Source organism: Sus scrofa, chromosome 16 (genome assembly GCF_000003025.6).
Source record: "Sus scrofa isolate TJ Tabasco breed Duroc chromosome 16, Sscrofa11.1, whole genome shotgun sequence".
Lineage (NCBI taxonomy): Eukaryota > Metazoa > Chordata > Mammalia > Artiodactyla > Suidae > Sus > Sus scrofa.
In genome coordinates, this window is record NC_010458.4 from 62,793,161 (window position 1) to 62,811,308 (window position 18,148).

An 18,148-nucleotide genomic window follows, 5' to 3' on the forward strand; every position below is an offset into this window, starting at 1 on the left:
AATGTCTCCACCATTATTAGCAAGAAGTAATTTTTTTAAATGTACAGTCACTTAAACTCTAAATTTTTCAATGCCAGGACCAACCCGAGCTTTCATCTTTCTAGCCACATTCCCCACCCATGTAAGGGAGGAATTGCTTATTTTATTGGCAAAAGTCAAGGCCATTCACTGAGCCACATTTGCTGAAGGGTGGAGTAACAGTGTTTTAAAAGCAAAGATTTATGCTTTGCTCTCCCATTTCTCTTCTAAGTGGCAGTATCTAAAATCTGAATAGAGGAAACTCCTCTAGAACCTAGACGTATTTCCCCAGCTCCCTTTCCACAGCACACCTGAGCACACACAGACCAAGATTTAGATTTAGACAACGGATTTAGGTGGCTTTATCTAGCCCAGAGCCTAAACCACTTCTCCCAACTCAGCTTCTAACACAGAATGTGCATGAGAATATAATACTTGTGTGACTATTAATAAAGCAGCTGTTTGGTCCCATTTCCACTGTCATTTCCTCCATCTCTCTGGGAAACCCAAAGTAGATGAGACGATTGATAGGGCAGAATTTAGGCTTTATCCAGACCCTCCTAACATCAAAATATAGTCAGAAATTCTTCACCCTTAAACTACATCCTGGATTTGTTGCAGATATTAAATGCAATAACATGTCAAATGCTTAGTATAGTGTCTGGCAATCAGTAGCCATCAGAAAACATTAGCTCAAATTTTGCTAAGGAGAGGTCTATAGCGTAGAGAGCCAGAAGTCACCATGAACTTGACCCAAGGAGAGAAAGGAAGACCATTGGCTGGAGTTTGAAACCACAGGAAAGAAGTCAAGCTCTACTATAGAACTTGACTCTAAGATCTAGTAACGTAGCAAAATAGACCTGGGGAAAGAATCTGAAAATTCAGGCAACTGAGAAACATACAGTGTCATTTGAAGCATGACTGTGAAAAGCGCCACTGGCTGGTTTACAGACCAACACATCCCTGCTTCCATCCTGCAGATCTTTGCTCTGCATTTGGCACCAGCCATGCAGGCTTCTCTCTAGGCGTCAGTTTTGTAAGTGCCTGCCCCACTCCAGCCACCTCGCCCTGTGCCCACAGAAGGCCATAAACTATTCAGGCCAATTCAGCTTGTCATTTCAGGATAGAATGTATTAGCTTCTCCCCCAAACTCAATGGGTAGAAGTGTCATAAAACAAGAATTCAGGTGTCCCTGAGGCTCTGCACTCATGTCAACAGGTGTGATTTGTATCTGAGCAGATGAGGATTTATAGCCTTTGTTTCACCATTATGGAGTTCACAATTCTAAAAGGTGAGACTCTTATTCCCCACCTAGCCTCAGTTATGATTATGTCACCATGTTCTGAGGCATCATCGGCCTTGTACTTCACCCTCACACAGAACCGAGAGACCATGCTGAGCCATGGAGCTCCCACAGCTGTCAATCATATGTCCTAGGAGACATAACTCTGTGATATTACATGAGTTAGAGAACCTTTCTGGGCCCAAGTTTCTTCATCTCTGAAACAGAGAAAACATCAATAATGGAGGCTATATTATTATGAGGGTGCTAAATGGTGATGTAGGTTAAGTGCTGGACTCATTATAGGCACTTAATACATGTGTGTTAAGTAAGCTTATTTTATTATGTTATATCATATCACATCATATATCATATATAATATCATCTTCTATTACTATGATATTATTATTGGAAGTCTCCATTGGTGTACTTATAACAAAAATGATAGACTAGATGTTGAAATGACTTAAGATTAGGAAAAGCATCTCTTCTACTGCCTCATGTTCAAGACAAATCTACAAGGAATCATTTAGTAAATATTTACTTAATGTGCCCCCTTGTGCTAGACACCATACCAGACCCCATGTAGGTACAGAAATATAAGACCCGGAGTCATCCCATCTCTCAGCAAGCTTATCACACTGTTGACAATAGAAGACACATGAAATGATTAGAGCTCTGGGTAATAATGAAGTCACATGAATTCAAATGTCCCAATGACACAAACACAGCTGATTTGGGTCTTCATTCTTCCCATCCTAATCCTCCAGCCTCCAAAAATATATCTGGACATCCACAGATACCATTAATATCTTCATGTCCCCCACATATTTCTATCCAAACCAGGGGTTCAGGTCTCCTACCACTGTTCTGGCCCCAGCTGTTTCTTTCTGGACCTTCCCTGAGTCTAAGCCCCCTTCTCTGTGTTCTGTAGCAAATAAGTGGCATAGGGAGCAAAGAATAGCCAGGTTCGCAACACAGTTACACTCCCTGCCCTCTGCTCCAAGCCCATGCTGTCTTTAGTGCAACTCTTTTAACTTCTGTTTCCTTTCCATTCAGGTCAGGTCAGGAAAGAAGCCACATGATCTTTCTCCCTTTTCAATGCCTTTTTTCCTCTGCCAGGCTCCTTCTCCAGCCAAAAAGCCCCTCACCTCATTGACAATAGCTCATGAAAATAGACAACCACAGAGTCTCTGTTCTATGGTCTCCACAGCAATGACCATGTTTGCCCTAAGCTAATAATATCTGTAAATAATAACAGCAGCAGCTGGAGTTCTGTGGTGGCTCAGTGGGTTAAGGATCCTGTCACTGCTGTGGCACGGATTCCAACCCTGATCTGGGAATTCCACATGCCGCGAGTGCAGCCAAAAAAATAATAATAGCAGCAGTAAATGAGTAAATGCCATTTGCTGTAAGGTCAGTAGACACATTTTTGTGTATTATTTAACTTTCATTTTAACCTGTAGGGTAGTTTTCATTTGCCCAATCAATAGATGAATAAATTGAGAATCAAACAGTTAAGTAGTGGATCCAAGGTCACAGTACCTGTGCATAAGAGGTAGTTCCAGGTTTTAGTCAAGCTCATATGACTCCAAAGCTTTTAACTACCCTGTGATATTACTTCTACCTCATACAAGACTGTCAGGACAAAGACATTTCTGGGCATGACAAGTATTCCTGAACTGGCCACAGGCCCTTAATGCTTCTCCTTGGAGCCATGAGAAGAACAGAGGTTCCAACCTCAGCTTTGTTGCTCTATACTTTGGCCAGATCAGTTTCCTCACCTGAACTGGAAACAATAAGTTTCTTCTAGTCTTGATTTTTTAATGAAGATTTTATTTTTTTAAAGCAGTTTTAGGTTCACAATAAAATTGAGCAAAGGTACCAAGACTTCGAATAAACCTGCCCCCAGACGTGCCCCATTATCAGCATCCTTCACCAGAGTGGTTTGTTGTAGTTCATGAGGCATTATTAATGACATCGCTATTATTGATGTCATTGGGTGACATCATCGTTGCCCAAAGTCCATAGTTTATAATGTGGCTCACTCTAGGTGTTATACATTCTGCGGAATTGAGCAAATGTGTAATGACCTGTGTTCACCATTCTAATAGCCTACAGAGTAGTTCCACCTCCCTGAAAATCCTGTGTTCCACCTTTTCATCCTTACCACCTTCCAACCCTTGGTGACCATGGATGTTTTTACTGTCTCCATTGTTTTGCCTTTTCCAAAATGTCTTATAGTTGAAATCTTACAATATGTAGCCTTTTCAAATAGATTTCATTCACTTAGTAATATGCATATAAATTTCCTCCATGTCTTTTCGTGACTTGATAGCTCACTTCTTTTTATCCACGAATAATATTCCATTGTCTATATGTACCGTAGTTTATTCATACACCTCCTGAAGGACATCTGATTGCTTTTGCATTTGGGAAATTATTAATAAAACTTCCATAAGCCTACATATGTGGGGTTTTGCAGAGACATAAATTTTCAACTCACTTGGGTAAATAGGAATGCAGTTGCTGCATTGTGTGGTAAGAATACATTTGATTTTATAAGAAACCACCAAATTGTCCTTCAATTGTGCATTCCTATCACCAGTGTATGAGAGTTCCTGGTGCTCAACCTCCTCACCAGCAACTGGTATTAGTGTTCAAGATTTGGGAAATTCAAAGAGGTATGTCGTGGTATTGCATTTTAATTTGCATTTCCCTGATGACGTATGACATGGAAGAAGCTTTTTTCATGCTTATTTGACATCTTTGTCTCTTTTCAGTGAGCTGTCTGTTTTACATCTTTCATCAGTTTTTAATTGGGTTGTTTGTTTTCTTGTTGAACTTTAATAAGAGTTCTTTGTGTATTTGGATAACAATCCTCTGTCAAATGCGTCTTTAGAAAAACACGATTTTTTTTTTTTACCAGATGGTATCTGGTCTTTGCATTCTCTTAACATTGTCTTTGATAGAAGTTTTTAATTTTAACGAAATCCAGCTTACCAGATACTTCGTTCATGGGTTGTGCCTATAGCGATAGTACCTAAAAACTCATTGCCAGAGGTTATCTCAGTTTTCTGTTGTTTTCTCTTGTAGGAGTTTTATGGTTCTGCATTTTACATTTAGGTCTATGATCGATTCTGAGTTAATTTTTGTGATGAGTATAAGGTCTGTGTCTACAGTCTTTGTGTGTTGCTCCAGCATCATTTGTTAAAAAGATTATCTTGGAGGAGTTCCCATCGTGGCTCAGCAGTTAACGAACCTGACTGGCATCCATGAGGACGCAGGTTCAATCCCTGGCCTCACTCAGTGGGTTAAGGATCCGGCATTGTCGTGAGCTATGGTGTAGGTCACAGACGCAGCTTGGATCCTGCATTGCCGTGGCCCTGGCGTAAGCTGGCGGCTGCAGCTCCAATTGGACCCCTAGCCTGGGAACCTCCATATGCTGCAGGTGTGGCCTTAAAATGACAGAAAGACAAAAAAAAATATATTATCTTGGAGTTCCCGCTGTGGCCTGGTTGGTTAAGAATCTGACTGCAGTGGCTCAGGTTGCTGCAGAAGCACAGGTTTAATCCCCAGCCCAGCACAGTGGGTTAAGAATACATCATTGCCAAAGCTACAGTATAGGTCACAGCTGTGGCTTGGATTCAACCCCTGGCCCAGGAATTTCCATATGCCACAGGTGCAGCAATAAAATTTAAAAAAAAAAAAAGACAGTCTTTGCTCACTTGTTCTGTTTGTATCGCCTTTGCTCCTTTGTCAAAGATCAGTTGACTACAATTATGTGAATCTATTTCTGGGCACTCTATTCTGTTCCATTGATCTATTTGCCTATTCTTGTGCCAATACTACACTGTCTCTGTGACTGTAGGCCTAGAGAAGTCTTAAAGTTGAGTGGAGTCGCTCCTTTAAATTTTTCTTCTTCCATGCTGAGTTGGCTAGTCTGGGCCTTTTGCCTGCTCATATAACTGTAGAATCAGTTTGTCAGTATCCACAGTAGAACTTGCTGGGCAGCCCTGACTTTAAGGACATATTTTTCTGGGACTTTGCCCAATAGCCAGAATCCAGCCTATCTTCAGTAGGCTAAATTTGTGTCTGTCTTTTCTGGGCTGGGGAAAGATGTTTGGATTCTTAGAGTTTCTTGTGTTTGCACCTTATGTGCCTGAGCCCACTCATGAAATGTAATCCCAGACATGAGATGGGTATCCCAATAGCATGAAGAATAAAATGCTGAGACTGGTGGTGGGAGTAGCCCTCACCATAAGTAAACAACCATCGTCATCAACATCATCAAAGAAACTTGCATTTATTGAGTATTCACAAAGTGCAAAGCCAAGAGCTCAGCCCCTGACAAGAGTCATGTCATTAACCTCTTTGATAACCCTCTGAGGCAAATACACATATTACCTTCAACTGAAGAAATAGAGTCTCTGATTGAAAGAAAGAAAGAAAGAAAGAGAGAAAGAAAGAAATAGAGTCTCTGAGAAGTTAAGTAATTCACCCAAGGTCACACAGGTAGTAAGAAGTGAAGCTGAGATTCAAGCACACTCTTAATTCCTGCATGGTATTTGTTCTCCCTGGCCTTCCCCTTTCACCCTGGTGTAGCAACACTGACCATTCTAAGCCTGATATTCCCACCTCCTGAAGGACAGCCCAGGTCAATTCATCTCCCACCTTGAAGGGAAGTCCCACAGACAACTAACCTTCCTGGAAAAGCCCCGCTACTCAAGTTCCATGAAGCCCTTTTTATAAAACCCAGGTAGTAGTTGAGAAATAGAACTTTTAGCACCCTCTCCTCCTCCACCACCCCCACTACTTTCACCTGCTTCCCCCCACGGGATGCAGTTGGTTACAAACCTCTCTTGCTGTTTATTTACCTCTTAATAAGTCCTCTCTCCTTTCAGAAAGCTGTTTAGCCCTGCACCAATTAATTTCTCCCTGAGGCAGAATCTGCCAGATGGAGTCTTCGTCCCCAGCCACGTGGATTTGTCTTATTTTTAAACAGCAGTAAACATGCCACGAAACTAAAATTGCAGTCAGTTCCCAGGTGTGGGCTCACTGAGCAGGGAAGTGATTGGGAGCATGTGGACACGTCCACCTGGGGCAGCTGTGCTGAACAGGCTGCATTAAACTAGGGAATGACTCCCTCAGGTGGCTCCTGGCCAACTGCTTGCCACATCTGGGCACCCCTCAATGCAGAAGCATGCCACTTTTCCACCTCAGCTGGATTCAGCCACTCAGCACCCCCTCAGGCTAGACCTCTGGGGCTATGCACCCAGCCCTTTCCACAGCTCTGTTCCTGACAGTTGAAGAGACAAAGTGAGCCCCAGAGGATCACGAAACCAGCACAGAGTAACCCAGTGCCAGAAGGAAATGTGGCTGATGTCTCTTTTTCTTATCCCAAAATCCCTATAAAATCTGACTCTGATTCTCTAATGTTACTACATTTGGTCAGTGTAAATATAATTCTTCAAATTTTGTACCAGCTAAATTATTAAATTATGCCCCCTCCCCAAAACTTTAAGCCTCTCCAAAATTTTAAACATCCCCAAAAACATGTTGTTCTCATATAATTCAGATAGGATATGCACCTGGAGGTATGCGTGTCTCTGAGAAGCACAACCCAGAGATGGGCAGTCTCTGTTTGGGGGAGGTTAGCCTGCAAGGGGAACTTAGAGGGATCGTCACCACTGCATATCATCCTAAGGAAGAGAAGATTACATCTAAAGATGACATCTAGAGGACAAGTGATACTTTGTACAACAGTACTGGACCTCCTTGGGATCCAGTGAATAATAGAAGACAGAGACAAGTTTGATGTATAGCTTCTTGTGATACCTGTCATCATGGTGGGAATTGACAAGACAACTCTCCCTTGAGTGACTCCAGCCCAGCTCACAGAAGTGTCTGCTCACAAGTATACATATACCATAAGCTCATCTGCATAGCCCTCCATCTTCCATCTCCTTAATAACCCAGATACCATAATAAACAGTAGAGTCCTTTATTAGGAGGAAGAATGAGATTCGGTGTTCATGTGTAGCGGTCATCCTTGCCTTTAGTATGTCTATGTATATATTATTCCCAACCACCTTTTCAAACCTTCTGAACCAGTGTGCTCTGGAAGCACTGGCAGATAGGACATTGCAGAGTCAAAGGTCTTCTCACTAAATCTGGTCTCAAATCCAGGCAGAATGCTGAGGTGACAGCAATCAACCAGCAGTGGGCCATCCCCCAAGGCATTACCCAACAAGACAGAAGTCAAAGGGGGGAGGTAGGGAAGAATATAGACATGTTGAATGATAATCCTTTGTTCCTTGGAGTTTTGCTGCAATATTTAAGAATTCTTTTTTTCGGAGTTCCCGTCGTGGCTCAGTGGTTAACGAATCCGACTGGAACCATGAGGTTGCAGGTTCGATCCCTGGCCTTCCTCAGTGGGTTAAGGATCGGTGTTGCCATGAGCTACGGTGTACGTTGCAGACACTACTCAGATCCGGTGTTGCTGTAGCTCTGGCATAGGCTGGCAGCTATGGTTCCAATTCGACCCCTAGCCTGGGAACCTCCATATGCCGCAGGAGTGGCCCAAGAAATGGCAAAAAGACAGAAAAAAAAAAAGCTTTTTTTGAAAATGCCCTCTCAACAAGGAAAAAATTAATGGAAATTCTCCCTTCTTCAGCATACAAGATTCTCTTTCCCTTGGAGAGTATGTGCCGTTCCAGTTCCTTAAAGTAGCCTTCCATTTGGACCTTTAAAAGGTGTTCCCAGGGCTGCTCTGAAGAAAAAAAAAATTCTTCCCTGAATCAACAGACAAATGTTTTTCTTTCTTTTTTTTTTTTTCCATCTTTTGTTTTTTTTGTTGTTGTTGTTGAGGGCTGCACCCCCGGTACATGGAGGTTCCCAGGCTAGGGGTCTAATTGGAGCTGTAGCCACCAGCCTACACCACAGCCACAGCAACACCAGATCCAAGCCAGATCTGTGACCCACACCATAGCTCATGCCAATTCTGGATCCTTAACCCACTGAGCGAGGCCAGGGATCAAACCTGCAACCTCATGGTTCCTAGTCAGATTCGTTTATGCTGCACCACGATGGGAACTCCAGATAAATGTTTTTCTGAAATGGCAGTGAGAAACAAATCTGGGTGTACTGCCTTTATTTTTCCAGGAACAAAAGTAACAGCAGAGGAGAAGCATAAAACAAGTTGATGGAATGAAGACATGCTTAGAAACCTGTTACATTCTCCATTAAAAGAATTATCATTATTAAAACGCTGCAGATGCACTGCCCCCAGCAGTCTCAGAAGTGGTCTTTGGGTGATACTGCCCATGGATTGATTGAACAAGTGGCTACTTCCCTGTGGTCCCTAGAAAACTTCCATGGAACTCTGTGGGTCTTTAGAGTTGTAAGACTGCACCCTAATTCTGATGTCCCTGATTATTTAATAGGTTCTGATCAGATCTCCCCTTGGTTGGCCTTCCAAATGGAAACACATCTATTTCAGAAGAACTGGAGACTCCTTTGAAAGAGTCTTTTATGACAAGGAAAATTGGATTTTAGGAGGGCTTGCTCAGGGTTCTCCAGGAGCTCCAAAAAAGGAGGAAGACATCAGACCCTTATCTTCCTCAAGAACTTTTATAAAAAAAGAGAAAAGTGAAATTCCAGGCAACTCTCTTTCTCTGTGGAAGAGTGGTCTTGTCATGCCCAGGGCAGCTCAGATTCCAACAGAAACAGAAGCAATAGCATGCCCAGGGATGCTCAGCATCAGTGGAGAAAAACAGCAAACATGAGCCTGGCCAGGCTCAAAGGCATCCAGCTTCAAGCCAGTTAGGCTTCATTAAAAAGGCATGTGAAATATTGCTTTGGTCCCAAATCCCTCATTTAAAGAGGTACATTTCCAAACACAGCCCTAGACCGAAGAGCTCTCACCTCTAGGAGAGATCTTGAAACTGTGTCACATGGAATAATTGAGGGTATTTGGAAGGTTAAATTTGACTTGGCAAGTCTGGAAAGCTTTGCAGGACACTTGATGAATACTTACAAATGTTTTTTTAAATGGTAGAAAATGAAATAAACCAGATTTCTCGGGAGAGCTGAATTAGTTCAATATTTGGCTAATTAGAAGGAAGAGTCTGTCAAGGGAGGGTTCTTAGAAATGGATTACGTTGCCCATGGGTGGGAGCAAGTCCTTTTGCTGAAGGTGTAAAAGCTGCTGCCTCCAGACCCCCTGAGAGGATAGAGTGGAATTTTTTTTTTTTTTTGAGAAAGGATTTCCAAGCACTGACAACTGGGATTTGGGGTCAAGTTGGACCCAAACTTGGGGTCCAGCTCTGTTTTTGTTAGAGCTTGGAAAGTTTCTCTTGAACCTTCAACTTCCTCCTTGTGAAATGGGTATAACACCTACTCCAGCGGGTTATTATGCAAGTAAAGAGAGTAGTAATTAACACTAGTGCTTGGCGTGGGAGAAATGCTGAATTCATAATTGATGCTGTCCCTGTCATTGCCCGAGCTTGAAAATTTTGGCCTGGGAAGAGAAAATGCATCATTTCCTCAGGTTTCTTTAGCCCTCTGACTTGGTGATCACTGTGGAGTGCATCTTATCAAAGTTCCTGGTGCATCTTCCTAATTTCCTGTTTTCTATTTCAGCGCTATTTCTATTTCTCACAGTAGGAAACGGTTTCTCCTCTACTCAGTCTTTGGTGACCCTGCTTTCTTTGGTGATAGCTGGGTGTTCTAGGAAGTGATGGATATTAAAAATACAATAGTAATATGACTCTGTATCTACTGTCTCCTTTAAATTTTTTCTTCTTCTGGGAAGCAAGGGCTGAGCACAGTACCCATTCTACACCTGGCTGTCAATGAAAACTCTACATGGTCATAAGAAGAGATCTTTACTATACTAGTATGATTGTATAGATCATACTTAGCTTTTCTAGAGATTATGATGGTGGTCTTTGGGGGCAAGGTAGAATACAGAGCAGTCTTGTGACAGGCTGACTGGGGAAAATTACATGCAAGGAGCGACCATTTTCTGACTCATTAATTTCCTGGAGAACCTTAGCATTCGGTCTGACTCCCGTCTTTCTCCTACCCAAGGAAAGAGCAGAGCTTTGTGCAGAAATGCTGGAAGGACGTGCGTGTGGGGGACTTCATCCAAGTGCAGTGCAACGAGATCATCCCAGCTGACATTCTCCTCCTCTTCTCCTCGGACCCCAGTGGGATCTGCCATCTGGAAACAGCCAACCTGGATGGAGAGACAAACCTCAAGCAGAGGCGTGTCGTGAAGGGCTTCTCACAGCAGGTAGGGTTGTTTCTAAGACCTTCAACTGGTAGGGCAAAGGGAGGAGGCAAGTCCACTCTACTGGGAAATCAGATTTAATCTGGTAGGTGGATGAGAAGCTCATAGATGCCTCCTTTTCCTGGGCACTTAGGTACACATCATCTTCACAGCAACTCTCTGAGACAGACAGCATCCCCTTATCACAGATGGGGAAACTGAGGCTTGGGAAAGTAAGCACTGGCCAAATGCCTCAGAGTCCTTAAATGGGGATGCTCTTATTTCAACTGTAAAAGCCATGCTCTCTGCTCTAAACGGAAGAGTCTCCAATCTGCTCACTCTTGAGATCAACCCACATTTCTGTGCTTATCCAGTCCCTACTCATTCAGTCCAGGTCAGCTCCAACAATATCTCCCCCCATGAATTTTCTCTACTTTAACTCCAGCATAAAAATAGCAAGGTATCAATCACTGCATTTGCATTTGGGTATGCCTTACCTTCTCAGCAGTACCAAAACCTCTTTGAGGACAAGGAACAACCATCAGCATTTTCATTTAGTGCCCACACTTACTTGGACATCATGGAGAAAGCATTATTGTTTCACGGTTAAGAGCCTGGCTCTGGAATCTGACAGAGCTGCACTCAAAGCCCAGCCTCACCATTTATTAGCTGTCTCACCTTAGACATGTTATTACCTTTTCGCACCTTCATTCCCTCACCTGGAAAACAGGGACAAAATAGTGCTCTCTGCATAGGGTGTTTCTGAAGACTGAATTGTTACTGAACCAAACTTGGGTCCGCTCACCCTTGGACACAAGAGCCAATCTACCAGGTTGCAGTGAAGGAAAGTGCAACATTTATTGCAGGGCTCCAAGCAAGGAGCCCAGGGCAACTAGTGCTCACAAAGCAAAGCTTTTTCAAAAGCCAGGTGAGGAAAGGAGGTCACAGGGTGTATTACCAGCTCATGCATAATCCTGATTGCCTGATGGTGAGGTGACAGGGTGGTATCACAGGGGTTAATATTATCAATCCTTAGTCACCAGAAGCCCTGGGGGCTATGGGCTCTTGGTCATTAAGGAGTTAATGTCTTCCATTTGGTGGGAGTTTTCGGGTCTATAAAACAACTCAGGAAATGTGCATCAGATACTCTTATCTAGGTTCTTCAGACAGGAGCCAAAGTAGAGGATTTGGGGAAAGGCCCAATAGGGTCCTGCTTGGTTACAAAATGTTATGTGCACAAATGACTTAGCATGAAGTTCAGCACATAGTAAGAGACCAGTCAGTAGTTAGCAGGAAGTATCAATGGTGTTCATAGGCAATATGTGTTGATTGAAACTGGGTACAATAATCTACTTTTCAATGAAAATTCCCCTTGAAACTGTTGATATTCCAACTACTACCTTTCTCTACCCATGGAAAAGCATGAAATTCTATCACTTCTCTCTACCCTGCCAGCCTGTGGCTGGGGAGAAATTAGATGAATCAAGGGATTTAGGAGAAAGAAGGCAAGTGCTTGACCCCTCAGAGGTCCTCCGCAGCCAGCGTTCAGTTATCTAGACTGAAACGTCTCAGGAGACAGTAACTCACCGTGCCTTGCTTTGCCTCTCTCAAAGCGCCAGATGAACAGTTCTCATAGAGTCACTTGTGTGTGATTGATTCAGGCCTTGGAAGTCTGTTCTCTCATTCTTACAATGGGAATGATAAGAACAGCTCCCCCAGAGTTCCTGCTGTGGCGCAGCGGGTTAAGAACCTGACTGCAGTGACTGGTTCAGCCCCATGGTTAAAGAATCCAGCATTGCCACAGATACTACAGCTCTGTTTCAGTCCCTGGGCTGGGAATTTCCGTACGCTATAGGTGCAGCCATAAAATTTAAAAAAAAAAAAAAAGAATTATCTCTCCAAAGTTGAGCTGTGAGATTGAAACGAGATGAGGAAAGTAAAGAAGGAAATAAAGGGTTTGCTGCATCACGGATACACAATAAATGGCCTATCACTGCCTTGGCTGCAGATCCTAGACTAGGAATGAAAACCACCATAACTACTTTGCTATCATCGTGTTGATACGGTCCTGACAGTGGCTCAATCCTCCCACTGGGGTCCAGGCTCTGTTGAACCAGTCACTGCCCTGGGTCTTAGTGTCTGAGTTCTCTCTCCTTTGCTTGTCCTTGGCACACTCATCCAATCATCCTGGTGTTTACAAAAAGGCAGGGCAGAAGCTGGGTAAGCTCACCAAGCCATCTAGACACGCAATGACAATCTGTTTCTTGGCTCAGGGCCCTGTGGCTGGCCCTCTAGAGCAAAGGTTTTCAAAGTCTTTTAACCATAGCTCACACTGGGAAGTATGCATTACACACATACGTACACATGTATGTGCACATATGTGTGTGTGTAAACTGCCACATCACTCATACTACATGCAAAGCACTCTGAGACTTTCTATTCTTTTCAACTACGTTTTTTTGGTGTTTTTTGAAGTTGAGAGCAGTGAAACTTGTGTTTACAGACCTCCCCTTCAGCTTGCCCATCCCAACATCCTCACCACAGTTCAAAGCTTTTTTACTCTCTCCTGGGCGCTTATTTCGGTGTTGTTGAGTTTCACCCAGTCACTTCTCTTTTTGCTGTTTGGCAGCAGCTCCCAAGCTGTTTCTTGTATATTAATTAGTCAAATAATTTGGGAATTGACTAGAATGAAAAGCCAGATGAAAGGGTCATTCACACTTCAGTGCTATAAACCAGCCAATTTAATAATGTCTCTCAAACTCTAACCTTAAATTCTCATAGGATATTAGTATAATGATTCACAAAACAAAGCAAGAAAGAAAGAAAATTCAAGGCTTATTTGATCTTGAAATTTTCCAAAAGTCTCTATTCTATTTCAATTCTTTATTCTCCCCCGCACTGCTTAAGTGTGCTTTTTCATTTCTAGAAAAAAATGGTGACAATAGTAATAATAATAATGCACTTTTTTAAAAGCCCATATACATGAAGGTAAATGAGACACAGAAGGTAAACGAGGCACAGAAAAGTTGAAGTAACTTGTCCAGGGTCACTGAGCTAGGAAGTGTTGGAATCAAAGCCATGTTTATTCAGCATCTCAGTTCTTAATGTTTGCAGTGGTCTTCCTGGTCCTTTGACTCTCACCAGAGTTGCTTTCTTGAAAGCACACACTTACCATTTTCCCTATTTCTTTCCGTATATAAGTAGCAAGTGGCAGGAAGAATAAAAGCAGGCTTAGCCAGATCCTCAGGGAGAAGGAATTTTAGCTGCTCTTTGCTACCTTGCTTCTTCCTTGTGTCTACAGTGCAAAAAGATTTCTGAATATGGATAGAATTATCTTCTGATTATACTATAATATTTCTCAAATGTGTTGATGAGTGTTGCAAGAAAAATGCATGTTACAACATCAAATAAGATCAGAAGGTAATAGGTAACAAGTTTTCAAATAGCTGTACTACAGCACTTCTCAGATACTTTAATTAGCTCCAAGGAGGAGAGGGGGCAGGTGTGTAACATTTCTAAATATTTAACCACAGAAACACTTTATTCCAAGGAACTTAACCCAGGTCTTCTGCCGGAGAGGTAGGAACACAGTTTAGAAATTTGCCTTAAATACATTGCGGGTGTTTAAAATGTATTGCAACCACTACAAGAAGAAAAATGTTCAAATACACATGTATCCTTCCCCATTCTCATCACCAAATTATGATTCGCAGGGACTGAGTAGGGGTCTGGGTATGTATATCTTTTAAATGTTCTCCCATATGGTCTTCATATGAACCTACCACCACTTCTTAAAAAATCTGCATAATAAAGGGAAGGTGCTTCTTCCAGAAATCACTCATCATAATAATGAGAATAAAGCCAACATCTATGGGCATGTTCCATTTGCTAGTATTTTGTATACATTGTCTTTCATCCTCGAGGCCATTTTCTGAGATTAACATCACTACTCCATGTGATATAGGAAAACCATGAGGCACAGAAAGGGCAAATTTCACCATTTGTTTCAGAGATTTTGAACACTTGCAAATATGGTTTGTTTGGAAATTTAGTATCTTAAGTAATTGTGGCTTTTACTAGCCTATTGTTGGTTATGAGATTTTCACTTTGCCAAAAGGGGGGTTTTACCGCAAAGATTTCTAGAAACTCCGAACCCCACACCGTACACCCACACCCATTTTGACACGGTGCTCTGTTAATTCAGAGTCGATAAGACAAACTTTGCCCCAGCTCCCATAGATCAGCATTTTTCAAGGTGGTGTCTGCCAAACCCTTATCTCAAATGATAGTTCTTGAAAAATGAGGTCCATGGTCAAATCTGATTGGGAGCCCCATGTCCTATGGAAACCTCTTGGAAGTTCCAATGTCTATGAAAGACGTCAAGGTCTCAGAAGACTTGGAGGGTGGAGGCCAATTAAACTTTAACACTGAGCTTTCCAACCTTACTTAACCTTGGATCCTTTTTTAGCATAACAATTTTTAACCTTCCTGTGGAAATTCGAGGAACGTGTTAATCTGTGTTGTGTGGAACACACATGATTGCCATGAGAAGTGACCAAGAGGCTGACCATCCTCATGGCTTATTCGGTCCATTCTTCCCTTTCCTGTCTAGGTTCAGATGAAATTGTAAACATGTACGAGTTTCTCAGAAGGATATCCCTCCCATGACATGGCATGTCATTCTCAACGTGGCCAAAGAGTTAGTTCCAAAATCCTTTTCTCCAAGAAAGCAATTTGGACCATGTCTGGTTTGCATTGTTTTTTTGTTTTTTTGTTTTTTTTGATTATGAGTTTTGGTTTTTTTATTTCCCACTTGAAATTTTTATTGTTCTGGGCCATCTTTGAAATCGCAAAATTATTGACCTATTTTTGAAATATTTATTCCAATATCCGATTGCTGGGAAAATAGCAGAAAGGGAAGGAATTCAAAATTAGGATTAAACTAAGATCCGCTGGGTAGGTGAAAGGACTTCATTAGCTAAATTACAATTTTCTCTTTAGGGATATTTTGATACTTGAAATCTCTTCTTTTTTCCTTTTAATGTTTTTATTATTAGTTGCTATGAAGAGTGACAAAGTAAATTACATTATGAAAGTATAAGAAATCTTACCTACATCTTATAACCACTGTTTCCAGACTGTTGATCCTGATTCCTTTTTTCTTTTTTTTTTTTCCCCACTCCTACATCTTGTGTTTTAATTTTATCAGAGTATAGTTGACTTGCAATGTTGTATTCATTTCAGGTATACAGCAAAGTGAATCAGGTATACATATATCCATTCTTTTTTTGCATATAGGTCATTACAAACTATTGAGTAGATTTTCCTGTACTATACAGTAAGTTCCTAGTAATCATCTATTTTATGCAGTAGTATGTTATGTTATTGACACCCTCCCAATTCCTCTCCCCACCCATGGTTTCTGCTGTGATAACCCTAAGATGGGTTTTGAAATCTGTGTTTTGCTCCTGTTTTATAAATAAGTTCTTTTGTATCATTTTTATTAGAGTTTACATATAAGTGATATTTGGTTTTTTTATGTTTTTATTTTTTTTTATTTTCTTTTTTCTTAAGACCTAGTTGCAGCATATGGAAGTTCCCAGGCTTGGGGTTGAATCAGAGCCACAGCTGCTGGCCTACATCACGGCCACAGAAACATGGGATCCAAGCTGCATCTGCAACCTACACCATAGCTCAAGGCAATGCCAGATCCTTAACCCACTAAGCAGGACCAGGGATCAAACCCACATCCTTATGGAAACTAGTCAGGTTCATTTCCACTGTGCCACAATGGGAACTGCTGTTCTTTTATTTTTTAATTTTTTAGAATATAGTTGATTTACAATGTTGCGCCAATTTCCATAGCAAAGTGACCCAGTCATAGGTATATATACATTCCCTTTCTTATATTTTATTCCGTCATAGTCCATCCCAATAAACTGGATACAGTTTCCTGTGCGTATAGCAAGACCTCATTGCCTATCCATTCTAAATGTAATAATAATTTGCATCTACTAACCCCAAACACCCCATCTTTCCTACTCCCTCCCCTCTTCCTTTGGCAACCACAAGTCTGTTCTCCATGTCTATGAATCTGTTTCTCTTTTATAGATAGGTTTATTTATGCCATATTTTAGATTCTACATGTAAGTGGTATCACATGGTATTTGTCTTTCTGACTTACTTCACTTAGTATGGGACTCTAGTTCCATCCATGTTGCTGCAAATGGCATTATTTCATTCTTTTATGACCAAGAAGTATTCCATTATATGTATGTACCACATGTTCTTAATCCACTCATCTGTCATTGGACATTTAGGTTGCTTCCATGTCTTGGCTATTGTGAATAGTGCTGCAATGAACATAGGAGTACATGCATATTTTTGAAAATAGATTTGTCTGAATATATGCCCAGGAGTTGGATTGCTGGATCATATGGTACTTCTATATGTTTAGTTTTCTGAGTTTCCTCCATACTTTTTTCCACAGTGGTCGTGCCAGTTTACATCCCCACCAACAGTGCAGGAGGGTTCTTTTTTCTCCACACCCTCTTTAACATTTGTTATTTGTAGACTAATTCATGATAGCCATTCTGACTGGTGTGAGGTGCTACCTCATTGTAGTTTTTGATTTGCATAAAATCTCTTCTTTAAAGGGGTTTCCAGGATAGACCCTAATAATTTAACATCTGAAAAGTATGTGCCATATATTTTGGTAAATGAAACAGTTACCAAAGCCAAAGAATCAGAAATGAATTCGTCCAATTAGTATTTCAGAGCAATTATCCTAGTTATCTTTTATCCAAACCCAAATCCTCCTGAAATGTGTGTCAGATCCTTTCCCAGTGACAAGGAACTTGCTATACCAAGCCAACGTGGACTAGCCTCTTCAGCATTACCTGAAAGCTTGTCAGAAATGCAAAAGTTCAGGCCCTGCCCCCAGTGGCACCAGACTCTGAAGTTTAAGAAGAGGTCTGCAGGTGATTCCTGTGCACATTGCCATTTGGAAGCACTGGCCTAGGGCATTGTTGATCAATATAATAATTGTGCTTATCTGTTTGATTGGCCACCTTAAAGATTCTTAATTGACTCTCCCTTTTAACTAGTTTGCATTTCACTGATAATTAGTGGTTTTAAACCATTTGCTCAATTAGCAAGTGCCATAGAGGCTGGGATCTTCTACCTCCACCAGGAATGTGTATACAGATTTTAACATATTTAGACAAATCACTTCACCAATGGAGCTGAGGTAGGGTAGGGGTTTATCATCATCCCTCTTCAAGGATGACGCATCCTGAATGAAGTAAAATGTTGCTGCCTGTCCTTCATCTTGCCTACCCTGAGAACCAGAGAAAAATCCTCTTTCCTGGTGGATTTTATAATGGGACCTGTCCATAACGGGCTGTTCCCAATTTTCTTTAAGAGTGATCCTTAGTCTTTCTACCTGTGGCCCACTGCTTAAATATTGAACAGAGATCCCATTTTCTAGGATCCTTTCCAAATAAGATCTGTGTAACTGTATAACAATAACATCATAGGTAACTTGGTTGAGAACATACTGTGTGCTGTAAGCA

General features: G+C 41.6%; 1 protein-coding gene across 4 annotated transcripts in view; it reads left to right on the top strand.

Moving 5' to 3' along the window:
- ATP10B (ATPase phospholipid transporting 10B (putative)) overlaps nucleotides 1-18,148 on the top strand; it is a 348,672-nt gene that overhangs the window by 223,348 nt on the left and 107,176 nt on the right. For all 4 annotated transcript variants that reach the window (XM_021076903.1, XM_021076905.1, XM_021076902.1 and 1 more), the window contains one exon: nucleotides 10,394-10,598. In XM_021076903.1, coding sequence (XP_020932562.1) covers nucleotides 10,394-10,598 — 205 coding nt within the window. The remainder of the gene's footprint in view (nucleotides 1-10,393; nucleotides 10,599-18,148) is intronic.